Source organism: Aethina tumida, chromosome 1, assembly GCF_024364675.1.
Source record: "Aethina tumida isolate Nest 87 chromosome 1, icAetTumi1.1, whole genome shotgun sequence".
NCBI classification, from domain to species: Eukaryota; Metazoa; Arthropoda; class Insecta; order Coleoptera; family Nitidulidae; genus Aethina; species Aethina tumida.
In genome coordinates, this window is record NC_065435.1 from 55,184,509 (window position 1) to 55,208,070 (window position 23,562).

At 27.5% G+C, this 23,562-nt stretch overlaps 1 protein-coding gene across 1 annotated transcript in view; it reads right to left on the reverse strand.

Moving 5' to 3' along the window:
- Nucleotides 1-575: 575 nt before the first annotated feature.
- LOC109601900 (homeobox protein Nkx-2.1) overlaps nt 576-23,562 on the reverse strand; it is a 34,038-nt gene continuing 11,051 nt past the window's right edge. The window contains exons 4-7 of the mRNA XM_020018199.2: nt 20,489-20,649; nt 14,234-14,329; nt 6,530-6,616; nt 576-2,413 (exon numbers count right to left, since the gene is read on the reverse strand). Coding sequence (XP_019873758.1) covers nt 2,153-2,413; nt 6,530-6,616; nt 14,234-14,329; nt 20,489-20,649 — 605 coding nt within the window. The 3' untranslated portion in view covers nt 576-2,152. The remainder of the gene's footprint in view (nt 2,414-6,529; nt 6,617-14,233; nt 14,330-20,488; nt 20,650-23,562) is intronic.

A 23,562-nucleotide genomic window follows, 5' to 3' on the forward strand; every position in this document is an offset into this window, starting at 1 on the left:
ACTTACCATTCATTTTAAGTTACTTGTCAATATCTGTCAATATACTTTTGTGTCAAATGAATTGTACAATTAAAACAGTTTGACTAAAATAATAATATTTGTCTTGTTTTTAACTTTTCAATTGTTTTTTTAGTTTAATAATTAACAACAATATGACTTATGCTCTGTTTTTAATATTCATTCCCATTATTCCTTTAACGTGAGGAACTTCTTCAAATTATCTCCGTCCATGTTAATTGATTAAGCAGCATATATTCAAATTTTTTGACAAACAAGATCACGGAGACAAAGACAGAATGAACAGATTCATCCAAAAGATTACAACTAAAGAACTATCATTATTTCACGCACATTACCTGTCATTGATCATTTCCATGGCGAAAATCGCTTCTTATTAAGTAAAATAGAGAATACCATTGTTCTAGCCATGCACAATAGCATCACTGTATCTTTGACGAAGGAGTGAAAAAAAAATGATTTGAGGAAGTGCAGGATCGTAGAATCATTTTCGAAAGCATCGATGTAATACGGGCCAATCAATGGATACACAATATAAGGATGATTTGTACATTTTATTGAATCAATTAGATATTTTAAAAACACATTACACGACATGACTGTGCATTATTTTCTAAAGAAATACTGTACACAAGTGTAGCTTCACTTTTTACAACATTGTCTTTTACTTACGTACTACATATATAAATATTATCTAATATTTACAAATGGGATGACTCCTCTATAATACACATTATATTTTGGTATTGTTAAATTCATCTAAAGAAAATACGATATTAACGAAAATCAAATTATAGTCAATTTGTTCGGTTCAAAGTCAGTTTTAGAAGATGAATTAACAAAATCAATAATATACACCAGAAATGAGTAAAGAACACTGTCTAAACAATTTCTGTAATTACATAATTAAAATAAAAGTATTTGTCATTTTTTAAAAATTGCACAATTATTTTTTATTACATTAGAGTTACATACAATTCCAAATCTAACTCTTTTAAGAGTGTCTATAATATACTGAACATCATTTTATAATTGGTTATAATTACACCCTGTATTATTATTATATAATCAAAAAAGGAATTAATTGTGGAGTGAAAGTACCGTAACAATAAATTGATAATTTATTCATAAAACACAAGTGCTTTGAAATAGAAAGTTTACACTAGGTCTGTATTTGTTTGATTTATCGAGATTTCACATTTCATTTCACGTACAAGTAATGTCGGTCCTTTACATAAATTAATTCCAAAACAATGTAAAGAGAAATTCCTTGTTTGATCATACATCATCTATTCGGTTACTATAAAACCACATTTTGTCAATATATTACAAAAATCAACGTTGCAATATCAACAACAATCTAATATTCGAACAGATACATCGTAATATTCACACTAATAACTTAAATTCATATCACACATATAAGTCTTCTGAAAAACTATCTACAACTATACAATCTAACAATTCACGATATCACTACTAACTGTGTGTGCGGAGCTTTTATTTTTTTTTTTTTGATTAAAATTGTTTTTAAAAATCTGGGACTGGATGATAATGATTTTTTTTTTTGATGTTAAACTCAGGTATTCGTAGCCTAAACGACTCTTATTTCAATACAATTAATCATATCACAAATTTCAATGAAAATTTGTTTTACTTTTTATACAAAAAATCAAGTTTTATTTTTTCTTGTATAAATATTTAGTGCAAAAATTTTGTATTTTCTTTTGCTTTCAGAGCTGTACTGAAATTGAAATGATTTAAATTGTTAATCATTTTATTTATTTAATAAGATGATCAAGGTGTCAAGTCAAGTCTCAAAAATACTTAAGTCAAAAAATCTTGGCGTTCAAAAATCAGCCAGCTTTGGTTGCAATTAAATTACACGTTTATTTACAAAACTGCATCAGTAGGTATATAAAATATTTCTGGAAGTATTAAAATTTTTTGAAAATTAATCCATTGTTGACACAGCTCCAACAAATACCTAAATATGCTTTACTACCACATTAAGAACGTTTTTTTTTAGCCCAACATTCCACCATCATAAATCCAGAATTAACCATCTTCCACTAGTATCAAGCTGTAATCATCAATTGAGCCCCTCACACTACCACCCCATCCACTCGAATCACTACCAGGCCCGCGTCTGCAACGGCAAATAAGTGCCGCACTGCTGCTGGTAGTTTCCTTGTTGGCGGTAGGCCATCGCCAAACCGCCATTCGCCATACACTGGCTCTGTTGCTGCGGCTGACATGCCGGCGACTGCTGAGCGCGTGACGAATCCGTGGCGGCGGACGAAGACGATGTCTGGTTCTGGTTGCCGCCTCCGGAACACGGTTTGCCGTCTTTCACCAACACGGGGACGGCTACTCTTCGTGGTGACGAGGATGACTGAAACAAAAGAAAACATCATTAGGATCGTACACAATGTTGAAGACGATGTAAATGAGCACCGTTCGCAATTAGATGACTTGAATCTAAAAATATAAAACGACCATTCGAATTCCATCAATCATTAAAGCAAGCAAATCAGAAAGAGAGCCCGTATTGATTGATCATTAGCGAACCGGATTTCCACGGCCACATAACGAGTTTAGAAATTGGGAATAAATAGAAGAGAATCCACCTGCCAGTGGATCCCGGACAGTGTTTGATCAGCATAAATATTGATATGAATTTACTCTGTCTTCTGCCTCCGTCTGTTTACCGAGATAACATTCGAATGCGTAGTGGAGATTATTATTTTTCAAAAGTGCCCCAGCACTATTTGTGTTGCTTCCGTCGGTATGCCGAAGGAAAACAGAACGGTAGCCCCGGAGACCATTCCACTCGACGACGATCAACGCGATCGACGATTTTTTTTTGTTCAACGTTGAATAAATAAACAGCGCAATCAACGCATAAATGAAGTAATTAAGTTGAGCGTTCAACTGTGAACTCACCACGTGTTCCTACGCCTCAATCCGGTCTAAGTTTCGCATAAAATAATAATTCAATTGGTTTTCCATCCGATACGGAACACTTAATGCGATCAATTAAAGACCGGGACAAGTCAACGAAGTCCATCGGAAATAAATGTTCGCATCGACAACCGACAAACCATAGAATTGCTCACTTAAATGAAAACCACACTTAAATCGCACTCGGACGGCGGCGCGATCTCTCGACGTCCCACTGGAAAAAACGCCTCTGGCACCGTTCCGTGGAGGGTCATAACGAGTCACTCAATCAGTCCTAACTCAATCAAACAATAAGCAAATCGGGCTGATATGATAATAGCATGGCTAGAAGCACCATTAATTCGGACGTTATTGCCTCAACACATCAACTCTTGCCGAGCACCCTCGTCGGCAGCCGTTTCCGACGGAAGTTTTTAACTTTTCCATGGCCGTTCGTCTCCATTGTTTTTTATTTGCCGTGCCAGATTTCATCTGTCTTGGATGTGGTTGTCGACGTGTCGTGCGTTTGTCATCGACGGCAATTGCACTCGATCCTCGCCAATTATGGACCGTCCAACTAATTGAATCGAGCCAAACGGCATTTCAAGAGTGAATTTAACTGTGTTTAATATTCCGGAAGGGGAAGTTACAATTTTTTACCATTTTTGAACTACACATTTTCATTTTGTGTGGCCACAACCAACAATTTAATTAATTAACTGCAGTGGCAGTTGTATTAAGTCGTAATTGAGGTGCCAATTTGGGACTGTTGACAATATCATAATAAGTATTCAAACGTAAGGTAAATAACTGGTTAAAATGCTAATTAATCACCGAAGTAACTTAACATTTCAAATGAATGATGTTCATTAATTCCTTTTGTGCGAGTCTTTGGCGCAATATAAATAAGCAAACGGAATCAAGGTTATCATAACATAAGGAAGGTGTAATAATTCAAATTCGATGTTATGATAAAACGACTTTATTTATTTTACATAAGTCAGTCCAAATAGTGATGACATTAACCGCAGCATTTAACAAACGTTTAGGTAATAGATTTTTTTATCAAATTATACATACAAATCATTTGTACGAAAATAGCTGTTCGATAGTATCGTTTAAAAAAAAATGCCGTGTAAAAAAAGGAGTTGGTTTATGGCGTAATTCCCTGTATTCCATGGCAACCAAACAGTGAGGGTCGCGTTGTGACGTAGGGCACTTCAGATATTCTGAAGAGGTCGCCATGGACCGCTACCTTGTGGACTATTTGCCTTACTACCGAATAATCGATACAAAACACCGAAAACATCAAATATTTTATTAAGGCCTTCCACACGAATTTTTGTCAGCATTTTTGTAATAAAATAATTTGGAAATATGGTTGAAATTTTAAAATATGAAGATTTTAGAATTATTATATCAGTTATAAAAGTATAAATTATAAATATGACATTAAAAAATTACAGCTAATAAATGTATTTATTATTATTTTTTTTTTTTTTTGTAAAATAAATAATACTTTGCTAAAATCCAGTTTAAAAATATGGAGATTTTATGAATATAATCAGTTATAAAAGTATGTATAATATATAAGACTTTATAAAATTAAAGCTAATAAATATATTTATTTATTTGTTGAATGAAAATATGTATAATAAAGAAGACATTAAAAAATATAATTAAGTCTAATAAATTTATTGATTATTTTTTTATAAAATAAGTAATACTTTGTTAATATCCAATTTAAAAATATGGAGATTTTATAATTATTATATCAGTTATAAAAGTATGTATAATAAACACGACATTAAAAAATTAGCTAATAAATTTATTTATTTTTTTTTTTTAAATAACTAATATTTTGTTGAAGTTTTGAAAATATAATATCAGTTGTAAAAATATGTATAATAAAAAAGATATTAAAAAGTTAAATCTAATAACTGTTTATTTATTTTTTTTATAAAATAAATAGTACTTTGTTAATATCCAGTTTAAAATATGGAGATTTTTTAAATATAATGTCAGTTATAAAAGTATGTATAATAAAGAAGATTTTAAAAAATTGAAGCTAATAAATATAAATATTTATTTTTTTATAAAATAAATAATACTTCGGTATCCAGTTTAAGAAGATAATAAACATATTCGAAAAATTAAAACTAATAATTTTTTTGATAATTTATCTAAGATTTATTTATAATGATACAATTTATTTTTAAATTTTTCTGTTAATTTGGATTTTTTTTACTACATATTTCCTCTATTTTGGAAGAATTAGAATGTCAAACGTTTTAACTATTTCAACAATAAAGTAATGTAATCTAATTTAAATTCTTGAATTTTTTACCATACAGTTTTAAAAGTGCTTTTAATTTTAAAAAATCAGTTTTACTTTGTGTTAGTTTGTGCATATTTAAGTTTTATTTAATGTTAAAAAATATAATGTTTTAATTTTATTAATTATAATCTCCGGGTATTATAAATTAAATTATAAAATAAATAAATGAAACTGATAATGTGCGTTTAATTAACTTAAAGTAAACATTGAATAAGTTCATTCAGAATATCCGCAATCCCAGGTAGATTTATGTCCATGAATGAAACATTCCAACTGCCTTCGTATAAATACTTACAATAACAAAAAGAAGATCCATTGACAAAAGTACAATGGAGTGTTTTCGTGGTGAATTATTCCCACTTATTACAATGCAACAATCCTATTTTGCCCATTGAGGTATTAAGGGATTTACTTTATTTTTCTTAAAAAGTTGGTCTGCAAATCCGATTTACAAGTTCTTTACAAAATTTTGGCACGATAAAAAAAAATTACGTTTCCTACACGACATTCATTAATTTCCACACGCCACGAAATTACCTTGCAATACCCCCAAAATTGCTTTCACCTATCAATCAAAAACAATTACAATTACAGCAACCGGCAAATCCGTAAATAATTGGTCGAATAACCCCTACGAACTTCCACCCCAAATTTGTGCGGGGACAAAACAATCAATAACACAGCCAAGTGCTTATTTATTGCGTTATTACAATGTGATTTTAAATATGCGTGCATCGTCTGAAGGGAGTTTATGCTGGCAGTTCGTACAGATCAACGTGACGCAAGTTCACGTTATTAAAACCTGGATTATCGTCCATTGTTTTTTCGCCGGTCCCGTATAAATTTCCTAGCTATTAACTGGAATTGCTCATTAGTTGCTTTTTTGTTTACCCAAGACTCCTGTCGTATTTACACAAGCAGAAGCGCAGGCATATTAGGAGAAAGCGAGGGGATCTTTATTTGTACGAGGAAGGCCTAACTGGACATGACAGATAGCCAAAGGCCACCACAACCATTGGTCTCATTACGGTGCGATTGTTGATCGGCCACCGTGTTTTCATAACTAACTCGAATGTTTTATTGTGACCGGATCGTTACCGTTCGTTAATTACAATAACAACTACCGATTTTTTTTTTCGTTCGGTTCGATTTTACTGTAGGAGCGCTGTTTAATTCCGCCAGTTCAACTAAGAAATGAACGTTGGGAAATGGAAATCTAGAGGAACTTACCTGATTGTGTTGGTTTTGCTCCGCCATCGCTTTCTCTTTCGCTTGTCTCTTGCACTTGTACCTGTGATTTTGGAACCAGATTTTCACCTGCAACAACAAACCGTTCGTAAGACTAAAAAAATACTAAACAGAAAACGTCAATCACAAATTGTTCTCACAAATCCGGAACTCGGACGAATGTAAACAAGGTTATACTATTTTCGGTTTTGATGCCAAAATCACTACCTGATATTTAAAATCTAAACGTTACTCACAAGAATAGGATCACTTTAAAAATATAAAATATAATTTTGGAAAAAAGAGTAAACATATATGAGAAATTTTACAAAATCATCACATAATGTGGTAAGAGTTGTTATAAATCAAATATTAACTTGTAAAGTGGTTAAACTAAAAAATATTGGCTTATAATGAAAAGTTATATTGGTTTATTCACAAGATTAGGATACACAATCTATAATTATAAAAATAATATTTTTATTAAGAGATGTTAGGATCAAAATAAGTTCCATCAGCTGTAACTTAACTTTTTTTTTATTTAAATAAAATTGGGTACCATTAGATTTGTAACTTATTTACCTTTGAATGGCTCAAATTAGAAATAATGATTAATTTTAGACAAAAAAGTATTTTTAATGATAAGAAAAATATTTAACACAAGAAATTGGTCAAATTGATAAATGAATATTAATTGTGGAAAAGTGTTAAATGAACACAACTCAAAGAAAAATATTGAGAAACAATATATAAAATATTATTTTATTTTTAAAAATTGTAGAAGAATCTTTCTTTAATTAATAATAATCATAATTATAAATGTAAAATATTCTTTTTTGTTTTTTTATTAATTTTAGATTATGTAATTGCTCATTTTGCATTTTTCTAGAATTAATTTTAAATTTATAAATTATTTATTGTACTTTAATAAAAGAAATTATTAATTTTGGGTTAAAATTTTACCCATATAATGATTAATTTTAAACAAAAAAACATTTTTAATGATAAAAAAATATTTAACTTAAGAAATATTTATAAATGATTATTAATTGTGGAAAAGTGCTGAATCGACACAAAGTGCTGAAACACACAAAAAAAATGTTGAAGAAAAATATTGAGAAACAATATATAAAATATTAATTTATTTTTAAAAATTGTAGAAGAACCTTTATTTAATTAATAACAATCATATTTATAAATATAAAATATTCTTTTTTATTTTTTTATTAGTTTTAGGTTCTGTAATTGCTCATTTTGTATTTTTTAGAATTAATTTTAAATTTATAAATTATTTTATTTTAATCAACGAAATTATTATTTTTGGGTTTAAATTTTATCCATATAATGATTAATTTTAAATAAAAAATATTTTTAATGATAAGGAAAATATTTAACTCAAGGAATTGGTCAAATTAATAAATGATTATTAATTTTGGAACATTGCTTTTTAGTTTTCCAAAATTAAAATTTCACACGGTGGTAGAAAAATATGAAACTAGGAATAATGGAATTATTGATTAATAAAAAAAATAATCAAATGATGAAAATGACTGAAAATAGTCAATTTCAACTTTCATCAGCTTTAACTTAGTCAGTTTTATTTAAATAAAATTGGGTACCATTGAATTTGTAACTTATCCACGATTGGTCCAAATAAGAAAAGTGTTTTCTAATTTTCCAAAATTAAATTTTGTTAATTAATATAGTTAGTAAACACTTAAATTTTGTTTATATATATTTATTTAAGTAAATTGATAGGGTTTGGGATACTAAGTATTGAAATTGGGTACATGGAGGATGAATTGCCCAAAATACAAAAAAATGTTTTCTAATTTCCTAAATTTAAAATTTGTTATTAATATAATTAGTAAAAATTTAAATTTTGTTTGTATATATTTATTTAAGTAAATTGATAGGGCTTGGCATACTAGTATAGAAATTGAATACACAATTGATTAAAAATATGAAACTTGGAATATAAGAATTATTTATTATTGGAAAAAAATTAATCAAATAATAATTGACTGGAAATTTTTAATTTCAACCTACACCAGCCATTTTTATTTGAATAAAATTGCATATCATGGGATTTGTAACGTATCCACCTCTGAATTGTCCAAAATAGAAAAAATTTTCTAATTTTTCAATATTAAAATTTATTAATATAATTAATAAAAATTTAAATTTTGTTTGTATATATTTATTTAAGTATAGGGCTTGGGATACTAAATCTTGAAATTGGATACACGATAGACTAAAAACATAAATTATCCAATATTCCAAATTGGATTATTTATTATTGGAATAAATTAATCAAGTGAAGAAAATAACTGGAAATCGTCAATTTCAACTTCAAATTGGTTACCACTGGATTTGTAACTTATTCACCTCTGAATTGCTCAAAACAGAAAAAAATGTTTTCTAATTTTCCAAAATTATTGATTATTGAAAAAAAAAATAATCAAATGAAGTAAATAACTGGAAATTTTTAATTTCAACCAACTTAGCCATTTTTATTTAAGTAAAATTGGGTATCATTGGATTTGTAACCTTTAGTCCAAATTAGAAAAAAATGATTTCTAGTTTTCCAAAATTGAAATTTGTTAACTAATATAATGAGTAGAAATTTACTTTTGTTTGTCTACATTCATTTAAATAATTTTTTAGGGAATAATTAAAGAAAACAAATCAAACATAAAAAATAAAATTGAGTTAACAAATGTAAGTTTTCTTTTAATTTTAACAGATTTCATAAAATAATATAAAAGTTGCACCAATTTTGTACTTTTTAAACCTCACAGGAATATAAAAATATCGAAATCATTAGTGAATAAACAAACACATATTATTAGATTACCGTACCCTCATCTGTTGTCCCTGCGTAACCCCAATTTGTTACAAAAACAGTTGTACACGATGTCACGATAAAAAGACCCACCCTTTTGTCTACCATCCGCCCAATTGGCACCGGCCTCCCCTGTTTGATGCGTTTTATCAACTCGCGTCCATTGTCCCCGTAAACTGATACAATTTCGGTGCACACCACCGAACTCCTCGTAACTTTTGTGTTCGGCTAATTGTTCAGAAAAACAAAATGAAGGACGTCCGTTGGATAAGTGGCTGTTGTCGTGACGAAGCCGGCCGCACGAATTTCCACCGCTAAAATCATTTAAAGATACGCGCCGCCAAGACGCAAACAGAATTTCCCATCTAAATTGGAAATTTCGCTTTCCCGTCGGATTTCTTTAGAAACCCATTTGTGTCGAGTGCTCTTCCGTGTCCGCGTAATCCGGGAAAAGAGCATAAATAATCAGTGCGGGGCATCGGAACCACATGCACGTACCCAGTAATATCTTGGAGTGGTCATCTGCATGTGAGTCAAAGAAGAGTAATTAATGACCAAACAAACTCAAGGAGCATTTGCAACCGACGGATTCGCTCTCCACAGACACGGTTAATAAACGTAGTACGTACTCCAACCGTGTTGACACAATTCCGTCGCTACCGTTCGCAATGGACAACAAACAACTTCCACTCGTTGCACGTAGCTAATTAGTTTGTATTAATTATTGTGCTCCATGCAGAAAAAAAAAGAAATATCTTGAAATGTTTACACATGCGTTTGAAACTATTGATACTTTTAAGAGCGGTTAAGTGGAAACAGAGATCAGCTCGTTGGTTTAATTTAAATCGATGAAAGTCCGTACCGTAATTAAATTGCAATTAATGTCTAGGGAGGACGGGAGAAAGGCACAGGAGGTCGGTTTGTGTGTTCAGTGGTGGGCTGTAGGCAAACATCAGTCAACTGGGGGAATCCAGTCTGGTTATTGTGTGGTAATTTAGGGGTGGAGACGCCTGTTATGTTTGCAAATTGCTGTGGAAATTTCGAACATAATAATGAACCTCGAAGAAAAAGGTGACTCCATTAAAACTCAAATTCTCGAGGATTGTTTGAGTGACTGATGTGGTTGGTGATGCTCAATCTTTACGCGAAATTGTTTATCAAACATGATATATTTTTTGTCACAAGATCAACATGAAATTTACTTTTACTTGATTTTAAAAAATTCACAGTTGTTTCAGGACAAGGAAAGTTGGTTGTTTCGATATTAACACGCTATTTAGTTTAAGCACGAAGCTTTTCCAACAAATGGTGACGCTCAACATGAATGGCCGGCCATTGTCGGTCGTGATGTAACCACTCGAACCACAGATGAACCAATTTACATCATATTTAATCCCTTGCCCAATAGCGATTATACCACAACAATAACACATTACAAATCGAGCGTGCAAAGCGTTTAACGCACGTTTTTTTTTCAGTCCAACAACGAAATACGGGAGGAAGAACGGATGAAAGGTGGTGGTTGAAGAGTCCCCGCCCGATATCTGGTGGGTTTTTCGATCCGCCAGATTTTCGAGTGCTTTTGTCGATGTCAGGAGGAGAGAGAAAAAAAAATTAACCAGCTGTTGTTGATCGTCGGTTTTTGATTCGGCGGCTCACAATGTCGAGTGGGGTCGTACGAGGGGCACGCATGTGGATTCGCCAAATGTTGCAAAAGTACGACACGATTATCGTATGTGAACAAATTTAATTCTGTTTTGAAACGATTTTGGTTAAACATCCTAAAAGTGACTTTTAAAAGTGATATTTGTTGGAGATGTCATTAGATGAAAAATAAAAGGATAAACGAAAATTTGTCATCACAATAAACAATTTTGAAAACATAAAAAGTAGTACATTTACACATGCACCTATTTTCGAAAATAATATTTTTCTAGATTTAATATTTTTTGTTATATTTTTTTTATCAAATATATTTTATATGTCGAAAATTATAAGTACCTATCAGAATTAAAAATAGTCAAAAATATAGTAATTATTAAATTAATGGATGAATTAAAATTAGTATTTTTAATTTATTTATTGATTTACTACATATTAAGTAATTAATTGTTTAATAATTTCAATTAAATGTTATTAAATTATGACAATGTTTACAATAAACTAAAAGTATATGTGTGAATATGTGCACAATTATTTGTTAAAATAAATTAATTATCATAATAATATAATCAAAAAAGGGAATTAAATTAAATTTTTTTTTTAAATTTAATCATTCTACAATATTTTTTTTTATTAATCGAGGTTAAATTAAATTTCCAAATTCTAAGAATAGACACTGTGTTAATATTTTTAATTTTTTTTTTTTTGTAAAAATAAATTATTACATTTATTTTTTTCATTACTTTGTTTTTAAAGTGTTGGTTTTTAAAGATTTAAAGATATTATCAGTATATCACAACTAAAACCAAAACTGAGAAAGAAAATTTAGACTATTTTTGAGGATATTTTACCCTTATACCATTTATTTAAAAAAATATGCGTTTGAACTATTTTTTTTTAATATTTCTGGTGTGATTTTAAAATTAAATAAATTTCCAAATTCTAAGGTTAGGTACTGTGTTAATATTTAATTATTTTTAAAGATGGCAAAGAAGAAATTCTTCAGCTTTTATTTTTTTTTTATTTTTTTTTTTCCAAAAATATTCGAATTAGTAAATAGGCGTTTAAAAAAATAAATTTTATATTTATATATTCATTTTTAATTTTTTATTTTATTTCCTACAGTCTGATATTTTGCATCTAAACCATTTTTTTTTATAAAAATACACGTGAACTTTTGACTCTGAAATATTAAATTAATATTCATATAAAAAATGTTTGAATATTACATAATAACTATTAATTTATTAAATTTACTAATTAAGACGTGTTTAAAAGTTTCTTTTAAGTAGATTTACTAAAGCTTAATTATGTTATACAGTGAACAATAACATTTAGAATTATTTTGATGTTGTATTGTGTAAAAATAATTTTTTTTAAAGATACTATTATCAGTATATCGCAACTAAAACCAAAGCTGAAAAAGAAAAGTTAAGCTATTTTTAAAGATATTTTACACTTATTTAAAAAAAAAATATGCGTTTAAACTACTTCAGACCACTTAATTTATAAAAATTGGAATATTACACTAATATAATAAAAATTGAGCAATTTCTTAGAAGATTCTTTTAAATAGGTTTACTATATTCAGTTCTTATTTAGTTGAGAATACTATATAAAAATTAACATGTATATATATTTTTTTATTAGTCTGATGTGAGTAGATTATTATTTTGTAACTATATTATTATTAAAATATGATAATTTCAAAATAAATTAAATTGAAAATTTTCCAGAATTTGAAAAAAAACTAAATTATTTAAAGAGTAAAAAAATTCCAAGTTGACGTATTTTTTTCTAGATAAAAATATAAATTGATTAATTAAATTTACAAATTAAGATTAAGTTTACTATAATATTCAATTCTTATTTAGTTTAGAATATTATTTAAAAATATTTTGATATTGTAGTATATTAATGTATTAGTGAAGATACTTATAAAATTAACAAATTAACATATATATATTTTTTTATTACTTTGATGTTAGTAGATTATTACTTTGTAAATATATTATTATTAAAATATGATAATTTAGAACATAAATTAAACTGAATATTTTCCAGAATTCTAAAAAAAATATGTATAAAATATTAATAAATAAGTAACAAAATTCCAATTTGACATATTTTTTTCTAAATAGATTTACCCCACTAACGGGGTAATTTTTAAGGTTTCAACTTGTTCCCCAATAAAACTTAAATAAACACCCTCACAACCGCAACCGCACCGATATCGAAAATCTAGATAGGCTTTTTATAAACTGCGTGAGAACAATCGGCCGAAATTTCTTGACCTGTCAAGATCACAGTTCGTTAGCCACTCGAAAGGGGCACATTCGATTGTGGGTGTAATGTGCATTCGGTCCACCGAACTCATTCATCCGGACCCCAACAAGTGCCCCGGTTATTTTGATTTTGTGCGCCGGTAATTGGGAAAGAAACGCTTTTCAATGGAATTACGAACATCCCCCGGGGGCCCACTGAAGGAATCACGCTGCTATGATTTTTAGAACGCTACTGCGTCCGAAATATAGAATTGTAGAGGTTCCAATTTTGAAATTTTACCTCGTTTTCCGACCGGTACTTGCGACCGGCCGGGAAGGAGGGGACAGAAAAGACGAGTGATACGGTTACGTGCAAAATTAATTGAAACACTCGTGTCGATCATCATATTCGATGTGTCAGTCACAAAACGATATCCATTGTTCGGTTAAACGATGGTTAATTATCATAAGCTACGGCTTTAATAGCGATTTAATGCCTTGCAAAGCGGGCTCCTCGGCATAATCCCCCGGATTATGACGCCAGGAATATCAACACCATTGCCGTGGGACCCGGAGCGAGGACCGTTGGGGTGCAAATATTGAATTTGGGAAAATTTAATAAACGGTATCGGGCCGTGGGCTGAAACAAAACGCCCGCGTTCGTTGTTTGTCTAACGATTTTGTCGGGGGGGAATTTCATTAAAATTTTATTAAACGGCTCACATTTAAAAAGGAGACGAAACCCCAAAAAGTATCTTGAATTTTAAGTTTTTTCTCCACCGTTCGACGTTCTCGCGTTACAAAGTTAAGCTGTGTCGCAATAAGCGATTCCTTTATTTTGATTTATCGAACAAAATCGATGAAAAAAAAAAAAAATTATTTAAAAATTTGAACGAGCAGCGAAATGTAAAAAGGCTTTGTTTGAAATTGACTTACTTGGGTTGGTGTGAGATGAATTAAGGAGGCCAAATGTTCTCTTTCAGGCGCTGATAGGTACTTTTGTTGTTTGAACCGCCTTTCCAATTCGTAGACCTGTAACAATGAAAACAATTATTGGGAAATCCGTAGATAATGAAACGCATAATTACACATAATTGGGATGATTAGTTTTGAAACTGTCACTTTTCGATACCGTTTCTCATCGTTTAGGCACCACGATGACCATAACAATTTTTATATTTCATCGTTAGTGTGTTACATATAATTATAATCACAAAAATATTATGATTATAAAATTAAATTATATATGTATATTTATAGTTTATTTACAAAATAAGTAACACAAAATATTTATAGATAATATATTTTTTATAATTATATTTTTTTACTGAAAATTTTACAAAACACAAGATTGTTAAAAATAAATTAATTTTGTATTTAATAATTTATTAAATAAAATGTATTATGGTCAAAATTTTATTAAATAAATTAATATTGATATTAATAAAAATATATTTAAAATAAATTAAAATTATAAAACTTTTATTTCAAATATTTAAAAAATTTAATATTAATAATAAATATAATAATATGTTTATATTTATTAATATTCATTTTTCACTTGTTAATTATTTTTTACTAATTTAAAATTAATAATGTACAATATAATTTAGTGTTACTTTAATAAATGTAAATTTATAAAAAATGTATTTATAGAGAAATAATCGTTAATATAACAAATTTTTCTCAATATTTTGCCATAAAATTTGTGGTTTATTTAAGAGAAATTTTATAGACAACAATTTAGATGGTGAAATATTCAGAAAAAAATCTTTTATATCAACCTCCTACTACTCCAAATATATTTTGCTTAAAAATATAATAATAAATGTGATCACAATTTTATTAATAAATATATATTTATGATAAATATTATTATTAAAATTTTCTAGAAAGTAGTATTTTAAAATAATATTAATTTTAGTTTATTTGTAAAATAACAATAATTTATAATAAAATACAATAAAAAAATGTTTCTTTTAGCCCAAATATATTTTGCTTAAAAATATTAATATTTTATTTCACGAAAACAGTATTTTAAAATAATTTTAACTTTAGTTTATTTGTAAAAGAACAATAATTTATAATAAAATCAAATAAAAAATAAAATATAAAAATATTATTTTTTTTTTAAATATTTCAAAATTTAAACTTAATAATAAATATTTTGAGGTTTATATTTATTATTATTATTAAATATTCAATTTACTAAAATTACTTCTCACTGATTTAACATTATTAATATATAATATAATTTGGCGTTAATTTAATAAATACACTAAAATATTTTTAAATGATAAAAATTTTTAATTTTAGGAAAATGGTCGAAAATATATATATTTTTCTCAATATTTCTCCATCAAATTATTGTTTTCTTTAGAAGAAAGTGATTACGAGTAAAATATTTAGAGAAAAATATTTCATATCAACCTACTACCCCAAACATATTTTAAAAATATAATTAGAAATGTGATCAAAATTTTATTAATATCAATTAATAAACATGTATTTTTGATAAATATTATTATTAAAATTCTACTTCTCGAAAGTAGTATTTTAAAATAATTTGTAAAGCAATAATAATTTATAATGAAATGCCATAAAAAATGAATATTTTCTTAAATAAATATTTCAAAATTTTAAAATTAATAATAAATATTTTTTTAAGTTCATATTTATTATTATTAATTTTTTAATTTATTAAAAATTATTTCTTACTAATTTACCAATATTAATATATAATATAATTTGGTATTAATTTAATAAAACACTAAAATGTGTAATTTCTTAAAAATTAAAATTTTATTAATAAACAAGTATTTATGATAAATATTATTATTCATATTATATTTCTCGAATACAATATTTTAAAATAATTTTATTGTTTTGTAAAACAATAATAAATTATATAAAATGCTATTAAAACTCATTTTTTATGAATATTTCAAAATTTTAGAACTAAAAATAAACATTTTATAATTATTTATTTTATAATTTGATAAAATTACCGATTTAAAATTAATAATATATAATATAATTTGGTGTTAATTTAATAAAAATACTAAAATTTGTAATTTCTTAAAATGGCCTCCAAATTTGTGGTTTTTAAGAAGACAATTTCAAGGCGAAATGTTGAGAAAATAAATTTTTATGATAAATTTATTTTTAAATTTCAAAATGAATATTAATAAAAAGTATTTATAATTATTATAAAAAACATAATAATTTCTTAAAATAAACTTTCCTATGAATTTATTTAAGTGATTTATTTAATTTATATTTAATTATAAAATATATTTTAATAATATTGAATATACAAAATGTTGAAACCAATTAAATTAATATTTAAATTGGCAACTCTTTTAATAAAATATTATCGATACACGAAATAGTATTGAGCACAAATTCAGATTGACAATATTTTAATATCTAATAAAAAAATAAGTGATATACACTGGCGGTAAAAATTAAAGGATATTATTATAATTTTAATTTTATTTCTATGTAACATAAAAGAAATTAATTAATATATTTAATAGTTTTATTATTGATACATTTTAAGTATTATAATATCCTTTAATTTTTAGTGCCAGTGTAACTTCAATTAAATCGGTTACTTGGAAGAAGCAACGTGTCTAACCAACCTTTTTGTTTTTGTATAAATATATATTTATAACACTTAAAGCTAAAATTTTAAAATAATCAAATATCAGACACGTTAATCTTCCAGAAAACTTATTTAATTGCATCAAAGTATATTTTTAACGTAAATGTTAAGAGTTTAGACCTGAACAAAAAAACTTTAATTAGCCATGTTCGTTTTACAGTCCGCTTTACCGTCCGCCAAAACAAATCAGCCATCGTCTGCCATCCCCCATGAAAACAGCAACACAGAACCTCAAAAAAATTACATCAAACTTACAAGACTAATAGTTCCACGATACGTTCGACAATTCCGCAGCGACGGCGGCACATCTCAGGCGGCGTTATTTCCCGTCGCATGGAAAAAAGACGAGCCGCGTGCCGTTGGTACTTTTGGCGCGGTGGCGAAAAACGACCGACATGATTGCCGGGGAACCGGCGGCGGTGGCGGCACGCGCGATAGGTCCGCCGCCCGGTTAGACGGTTAGACCGGGGGAAGGACGGCCACTCCCCCCGTCAACCACTTCTCCGGGCATACCTGCCGCTTACGCTCACCGAAGGGGGGGTCACGCCTACCGAAATGCGCGTCGGCCGACCGACGTCGCTTTGTCCCACATACAGGGTGATTGCACGACCCGGCTTTGATTTTATTAAGCTCGATGTTCCGAGATGAAATATTGTGGCAATTTTAAGGGAGTTACGTGCCGTTCTGGCTGTGTGGAAAAATAAAATTCGGCTAACGTGAATCTGTAATTTTATTCACGAGAATGACAAGTGGATAAAGACAATTTTCAAATTTCTCTTTACTTGCGGTGGCTCAGATTAAAATGTGTTTTATCTTTTTAAATATTTATTTAAAAAAAGGATGTTTAAAAATTTTAATACTAATAATAAATTTTTTATATTCATATTTATTATTTTTTCTTGTAAAATGATTTCTTAATAATTTAACAATATACATTATATTTTGGTGTTTATGTATTATAATTTGAATTTCTTAAACTAACTTATATATGTATTTATAAAAATTAATTATTTTTTGGAAAAGTGGTCTGTTAATATCATATTAACTCTTTATTCTTCATATGAACTCAATATTCTTCTCAGTACTCTGTTATCAAATTGGTTTTTAATGAGAAATTCAATAAATTTATAAAAAATGTTATTCCTCTAAAACAGTTTTTTAAAATAATTTCATGTTTAGTTTATTTGTAAAACAACAATAATTTTTAATTAAAGGCAATTAAAAAATATGTATTTTTATAAATATTTCAAAATTTAAAAACAGTAATGAATATTTTTTTGTTTATATTTACTATTAATGTTTTAATTTGGCAAAATAATTTTTCACTAATTTAAAATTAATAATATACAATATAATTTGGTATAGCGATTGAAAAGCCTTTGATCCTAATGGAGTTTGAGAGAGACAGCATACATGACAGAGTCAGTAAAAGATATTGATTACGAAACAAATTTGCAGATTTTTATTTACTGTCTCTGTCGTGCATAATGTCTCTTTTAAAATTTAGCCGAATCAAACGGTTTTCGATTGGTATATTTCTCTCAGGATTTCGCCATTATATTTGTGATTTGTTCAGGAGAAAAACATATAGGACAACATTTTTATTATTATATTAATTAATATCAATAAATATGTATGTATAAAGAATTAAAAGTATTATTTTATTGCTTATAAAAAGTGTTTTAAAATATTTTTTTTTATTCATATTTTATTAATGATGGCAATTTTAGTAACGAGAAATAGAATAGTTTTACGCATGAGAACGATAAATAGCCAAATAATATCCAATGTATTTTAGTATTTACTTAATAGAAATACTAAAATGTGTAACTTATATGTAAATTTTTAATATATTTATAAAAATAAGATATTTGTAGAGGCCTGTACTTAATTCAGTATTCTTGTACCTTCGAAATTTTATTAAATAATTAATTTTAAAATTAATAAAATGTATTCATAATAAATTATAATTATTAATATTTTATTTCTCAACAATAGTACTAAATTATTTATTCATAAATTATTTATTCACAGCTTATTTGCAAAAAAAGCCAAATGCAATAAAATTAAAGTTTATTTTCCAAATATGTCATATAAATATTTTATAATTATAAATAAATATCATATTTGCATTTATTATTATTTACTTTTTAAATTTTAATAAATTAATATTTATTATTATTATGTGTCAATGTAATAAAAATACTATATGTGTAATTTTTTAATTTTTTAATTGTATAAAAATATTTTCAGGAAAATGCTCTGTTAATATCACATATAGTTTTCTCAATATTTTGCTCACCAATTTGTGCTTTCCTCACAAAGAGACCACTTGATTGATGTCCTACTATCCCAAAAATACTCAATATAGCAGTATGGGCAAAAATTATTAAGTATTTAATGTATTTGAAATAAACTATAATTATTAAAAATTTATTTCTTAAAAATAATGTTTTAAAATAATTTCATTTGTAGTTTAACTTAAATTATGATCTGAGATAAAATCTTTTGCCAATTATATTTCCATTTGCAATGGAAAAATAAAGTTTTGGTAATATGAATTAATTTATAATTTTCTGACAGTTATTTTTAAATGTTTTACATATTTATTTGTTTTTTAGTAAATAAACTATACTGCAAAAATAAAATATACAATTAAATATCAATTTCCTTTAATTATAAATAAAAAGCAGACAGAAATGAAATTGGATATATTCACAATAAAATTGCAGTAAAATTTAATTTTTAGTTATATTATTGTCTCATGTTAACAATTTTTAAAATAAAACGGCACCTTAAAATATAGTATATTATTAAAATCATTTAATAATTATAATTAATTAATAATTTAAGTAATAATTATTTTTATCACTTTCATATAACAGAATTTACATGAAGAAATATAATATAATGTTATTAATAAAATTCCATAAAAATAAATTTATAATTAAGCTTATTAAATTTATATTTAACATAATCAAAATATTACAAAAGTAATTAAATAGAATTAAAATGATAATGTTGAGCAGTATGAAAAGGAAACGGTATACGTTCAATTTAATTATGACTTTTATCTAATAAGTTAAAAAAATTCCAAAAGGATAACTATACTATCTTAGCTTTACAAAGAGTAATGCTAAAAAGTAATTTTAATCATTTTGTTCGGGGTTTTCGAGAAATTTAAAATTTTAATACGTTTTAACTCACTCACTTATTCTTTTTTATATTGTAATAAGATATTAGTCGAAGTTGGAATTATTTGGAGAAGTTTGATGTTATTAGTTTATGAATTCAATGAGTTGATTTTTTGTCGGCATTTCTGATATTTAAGTAGCTTATTCCAGTTTAATAAAAGAAAAGTGTGTCTGAAATTACTGAATTTCAGAAAAATGTACATACCGAAATCTTTAAAAGAATATCAAATTGTATTCTTAGAAAAATTGGTAGGGCAGGAATGATTTTTTCCGCCAATTTTCACATCAACAACAAAGAGACATCTAAATTTTCCGAAGAAATTTACTGACCTGTGCTTGCGTGAAAAGTACCCGTCGCTTCCTGCGCTGTGCCAGTGGAAATTGCATCGGTTTCGAATCCGGTACCGCACATGTACCCAATCCCGGCATTCCGGTGTTCAAACCGTGACCCATATTTGCTGTTGCGGCGGTACTGCCCATCAACCTTGAAACTGCAACAAAGAAAATCCGTGTTCATCATCTACCATAAAACAGGCGATTGTTTAAGTTTCGAATCCGTTTCCAGTGTAACCGTCTCACGTACTTTCAGACTTTTATCTATTTACATCTCATTAGCAGTCCAAACAAGGCTACCAGAATTTACCTGGTGACGGTGGTGGCCGTTGTTTGCCATTTTTCTCATTTGTAAAACACACGAATGGCACAAGAATTTTTGTCCGTTTGTGTTTCAATAACTGGGTAACAAGATAATTCGCAGTTAACATTAACATTAAGAGGATGTGTGTGCATAAAGAAATTTAATAAGACCCAACTTTCTAATTACGCGCTTCTATTTGCAAAACACGGCATACGCCTCATTGCAATGTAAACACTCGACGCGAACGATTTAAGACCATTTCCCCACATCCAATTCATCACGGTTTACTTTTACCATTCCGAATGGGATATTCCTGGATCGAGGACGACGGATCCCACCAGTTTCAGGTTAATATAATGGACCCCCATCCGAGTGAATCCGCCACCGCCCCCCCGAAACCCTTTCGGGTCCCCGCGAACGTTACAGCTACTGTATTGTCGTTGGATGTGAAGTGCTGGGCAAACAGAACGGTCTAGTACTGTTTACCAGCCTGTCAGTCTAATGGACAGGCGTGCTGGAAGATCCCGGTACATCGGTATGCACTGTCTTAAATGCACGTCTGTGTGTTTGGATCTTGGGCCTTGGGCGTGCTATGTTGTTTAATCAAAACTGTTATGTTATGTGTACGTGGGATTTGCTTTGGCAATTGTGTCAGTATCCACTATATTTTATTAACTGTTTTCAAGTATTATCATGTATTTTGGATTGTCTTCATTAGAAAATTTATTTCTTGTTGTGTCTGTTGGGAAATTACACTTATTATTGCAAACAATTCTAATTCAATTACCAATATTATAATTTCAATATTGAATTTTAAACGTGATTTCACAATTATAAATCAATAAAGTACGACTTTCAACATTAATCTGCAAAAAATTCTTGAGGTGCAGCTTTTGTTGAATTACTAAACAGATATTTGCTATTTTAAAAGTAACCTTCATTAAGGTTTTCTCACAATTCAATAAAAAAATTTGAAGATACATTCACTTCATTTATTACAAAATATAAAATTTAAAATAACTTGAGTGTTTTAATTACATAATTAGCTTTTACATCTTTATAAAATTCATAAATGACTATAACTGGTTTTAAAGAGCCTCAAAATTATTTATTTTTTTAGTCATCTTCTGCTACTGGTAAATATAATTCTTAAAATATTGAATATTAATTAGAATTTGACATTTATGTATGTTATGAAATTGTATATTTACACAATATTTTGTTATTTACTAAAAATTAATTTTCCAAATGCTTTTTTACAGTTCATAAGATATCTGATTCTCTTTTTTTGTATAATTTTTAATATTATTCAATTTATATTAAATTTCTATTGTATAATAAGATGTCAGCATTATTTATCTAAAGCATTGAACACGTTTAACCAACTTATTTAATTAGTTGTAAAACAATTGTCATGATTATTTCATGCACTGTATACAAAAATTGTTAATACGCAACTAAAAATTAAATTAAGATGTGAAGATTTAATTTTTTATTTGAATTTTTGATAGAATATGTTATGATAAAGATATTTAATTTTATTTCCATTTAAATTTAAATCTAAAACAAAGGCTTAAGTTTCAACTCGAACTTTAAAATAAAATAAAATCCAATACCAGAGGGATTATTTTTAAATGTATATATCCAACTATATCTACTTTGAAAATATTTTGTAATTGTTTGTATTTATTTTTATGAAATGTATGAATTTTGTAAAATTAATATTATATTTAATTCACAAACAGAAACAACTGTTAGAAAAATGAAATTATATTATACATTTAATAAATTCAATTCAGTATAGTGCTTCCACCATCCCATTTCAAGGGGTGTTAACCTAGTGATGTAGTACAAAAATCTTTCTAGTATGATTTCTTCAATTTTCTTCCCTGAAAAATTATTCAGTAGGTTGTGGTTAGTCATAAAACCGTGACGTTTTGTCTTATTATTCTTTATTATTTGATTTTTGGCCAGAAAATAAAACACAGGTTTAAGACCCAACTGGTCTATTTAGGAAATTATACTTGGAAATTAAAAATATATTAAAAATTGAAGATTATTTTAAACGTATATCTACATTGAGAATGTTGACTATTATTTTTGTAATTGTATATACTTCTGTGAATAATAGATTAAAAAATTAAAACTATTTTTACATTTAACATTTAATTGACAAAAATTGTCAATAAAATAAAATTACAGGTTTAATAAATAGAACTATTTATTTAAATTAGCATTAGACACTTTTTTAAATCTGAAAAACGTGTTGTAAACTTTATATGTATTGGAATTATTCATTTAAATGAAGAAATTATGTTTGAAAATTAAAAAAATAAATGATTTTTAAATGTATATATTTAACAATATTTTAATAATTATAAAATAATTATGTAAAATACAAGAAATAAATTAAATCGGTTTAAAATTAATTGATTGTATAATAAAAATAAATATTACATTATAAGATTCAATATTCTTTTTAATCAAAGAATAACAGATAAACACGGTCTCAAACAACCCCAGTGATTTATGACTCGTTCCGACAACAATCTCACGAACTCGACAACAAAAAAAACGTCGCCCCGGAAAATCCCTCGCGGGATGATAAATCCTTTAAGTGAATTTATGGTCCTTAATGCGTTGTTACACGTCTGTCGAACAAGATCGCGACGAACGCAATATCGGTATGCAAACAGGAAGCCCCCGGATGATGGATGGCGTAATAACCGGGAATCCGGCAACAGGATATGCGGGCGAGACATCCGAG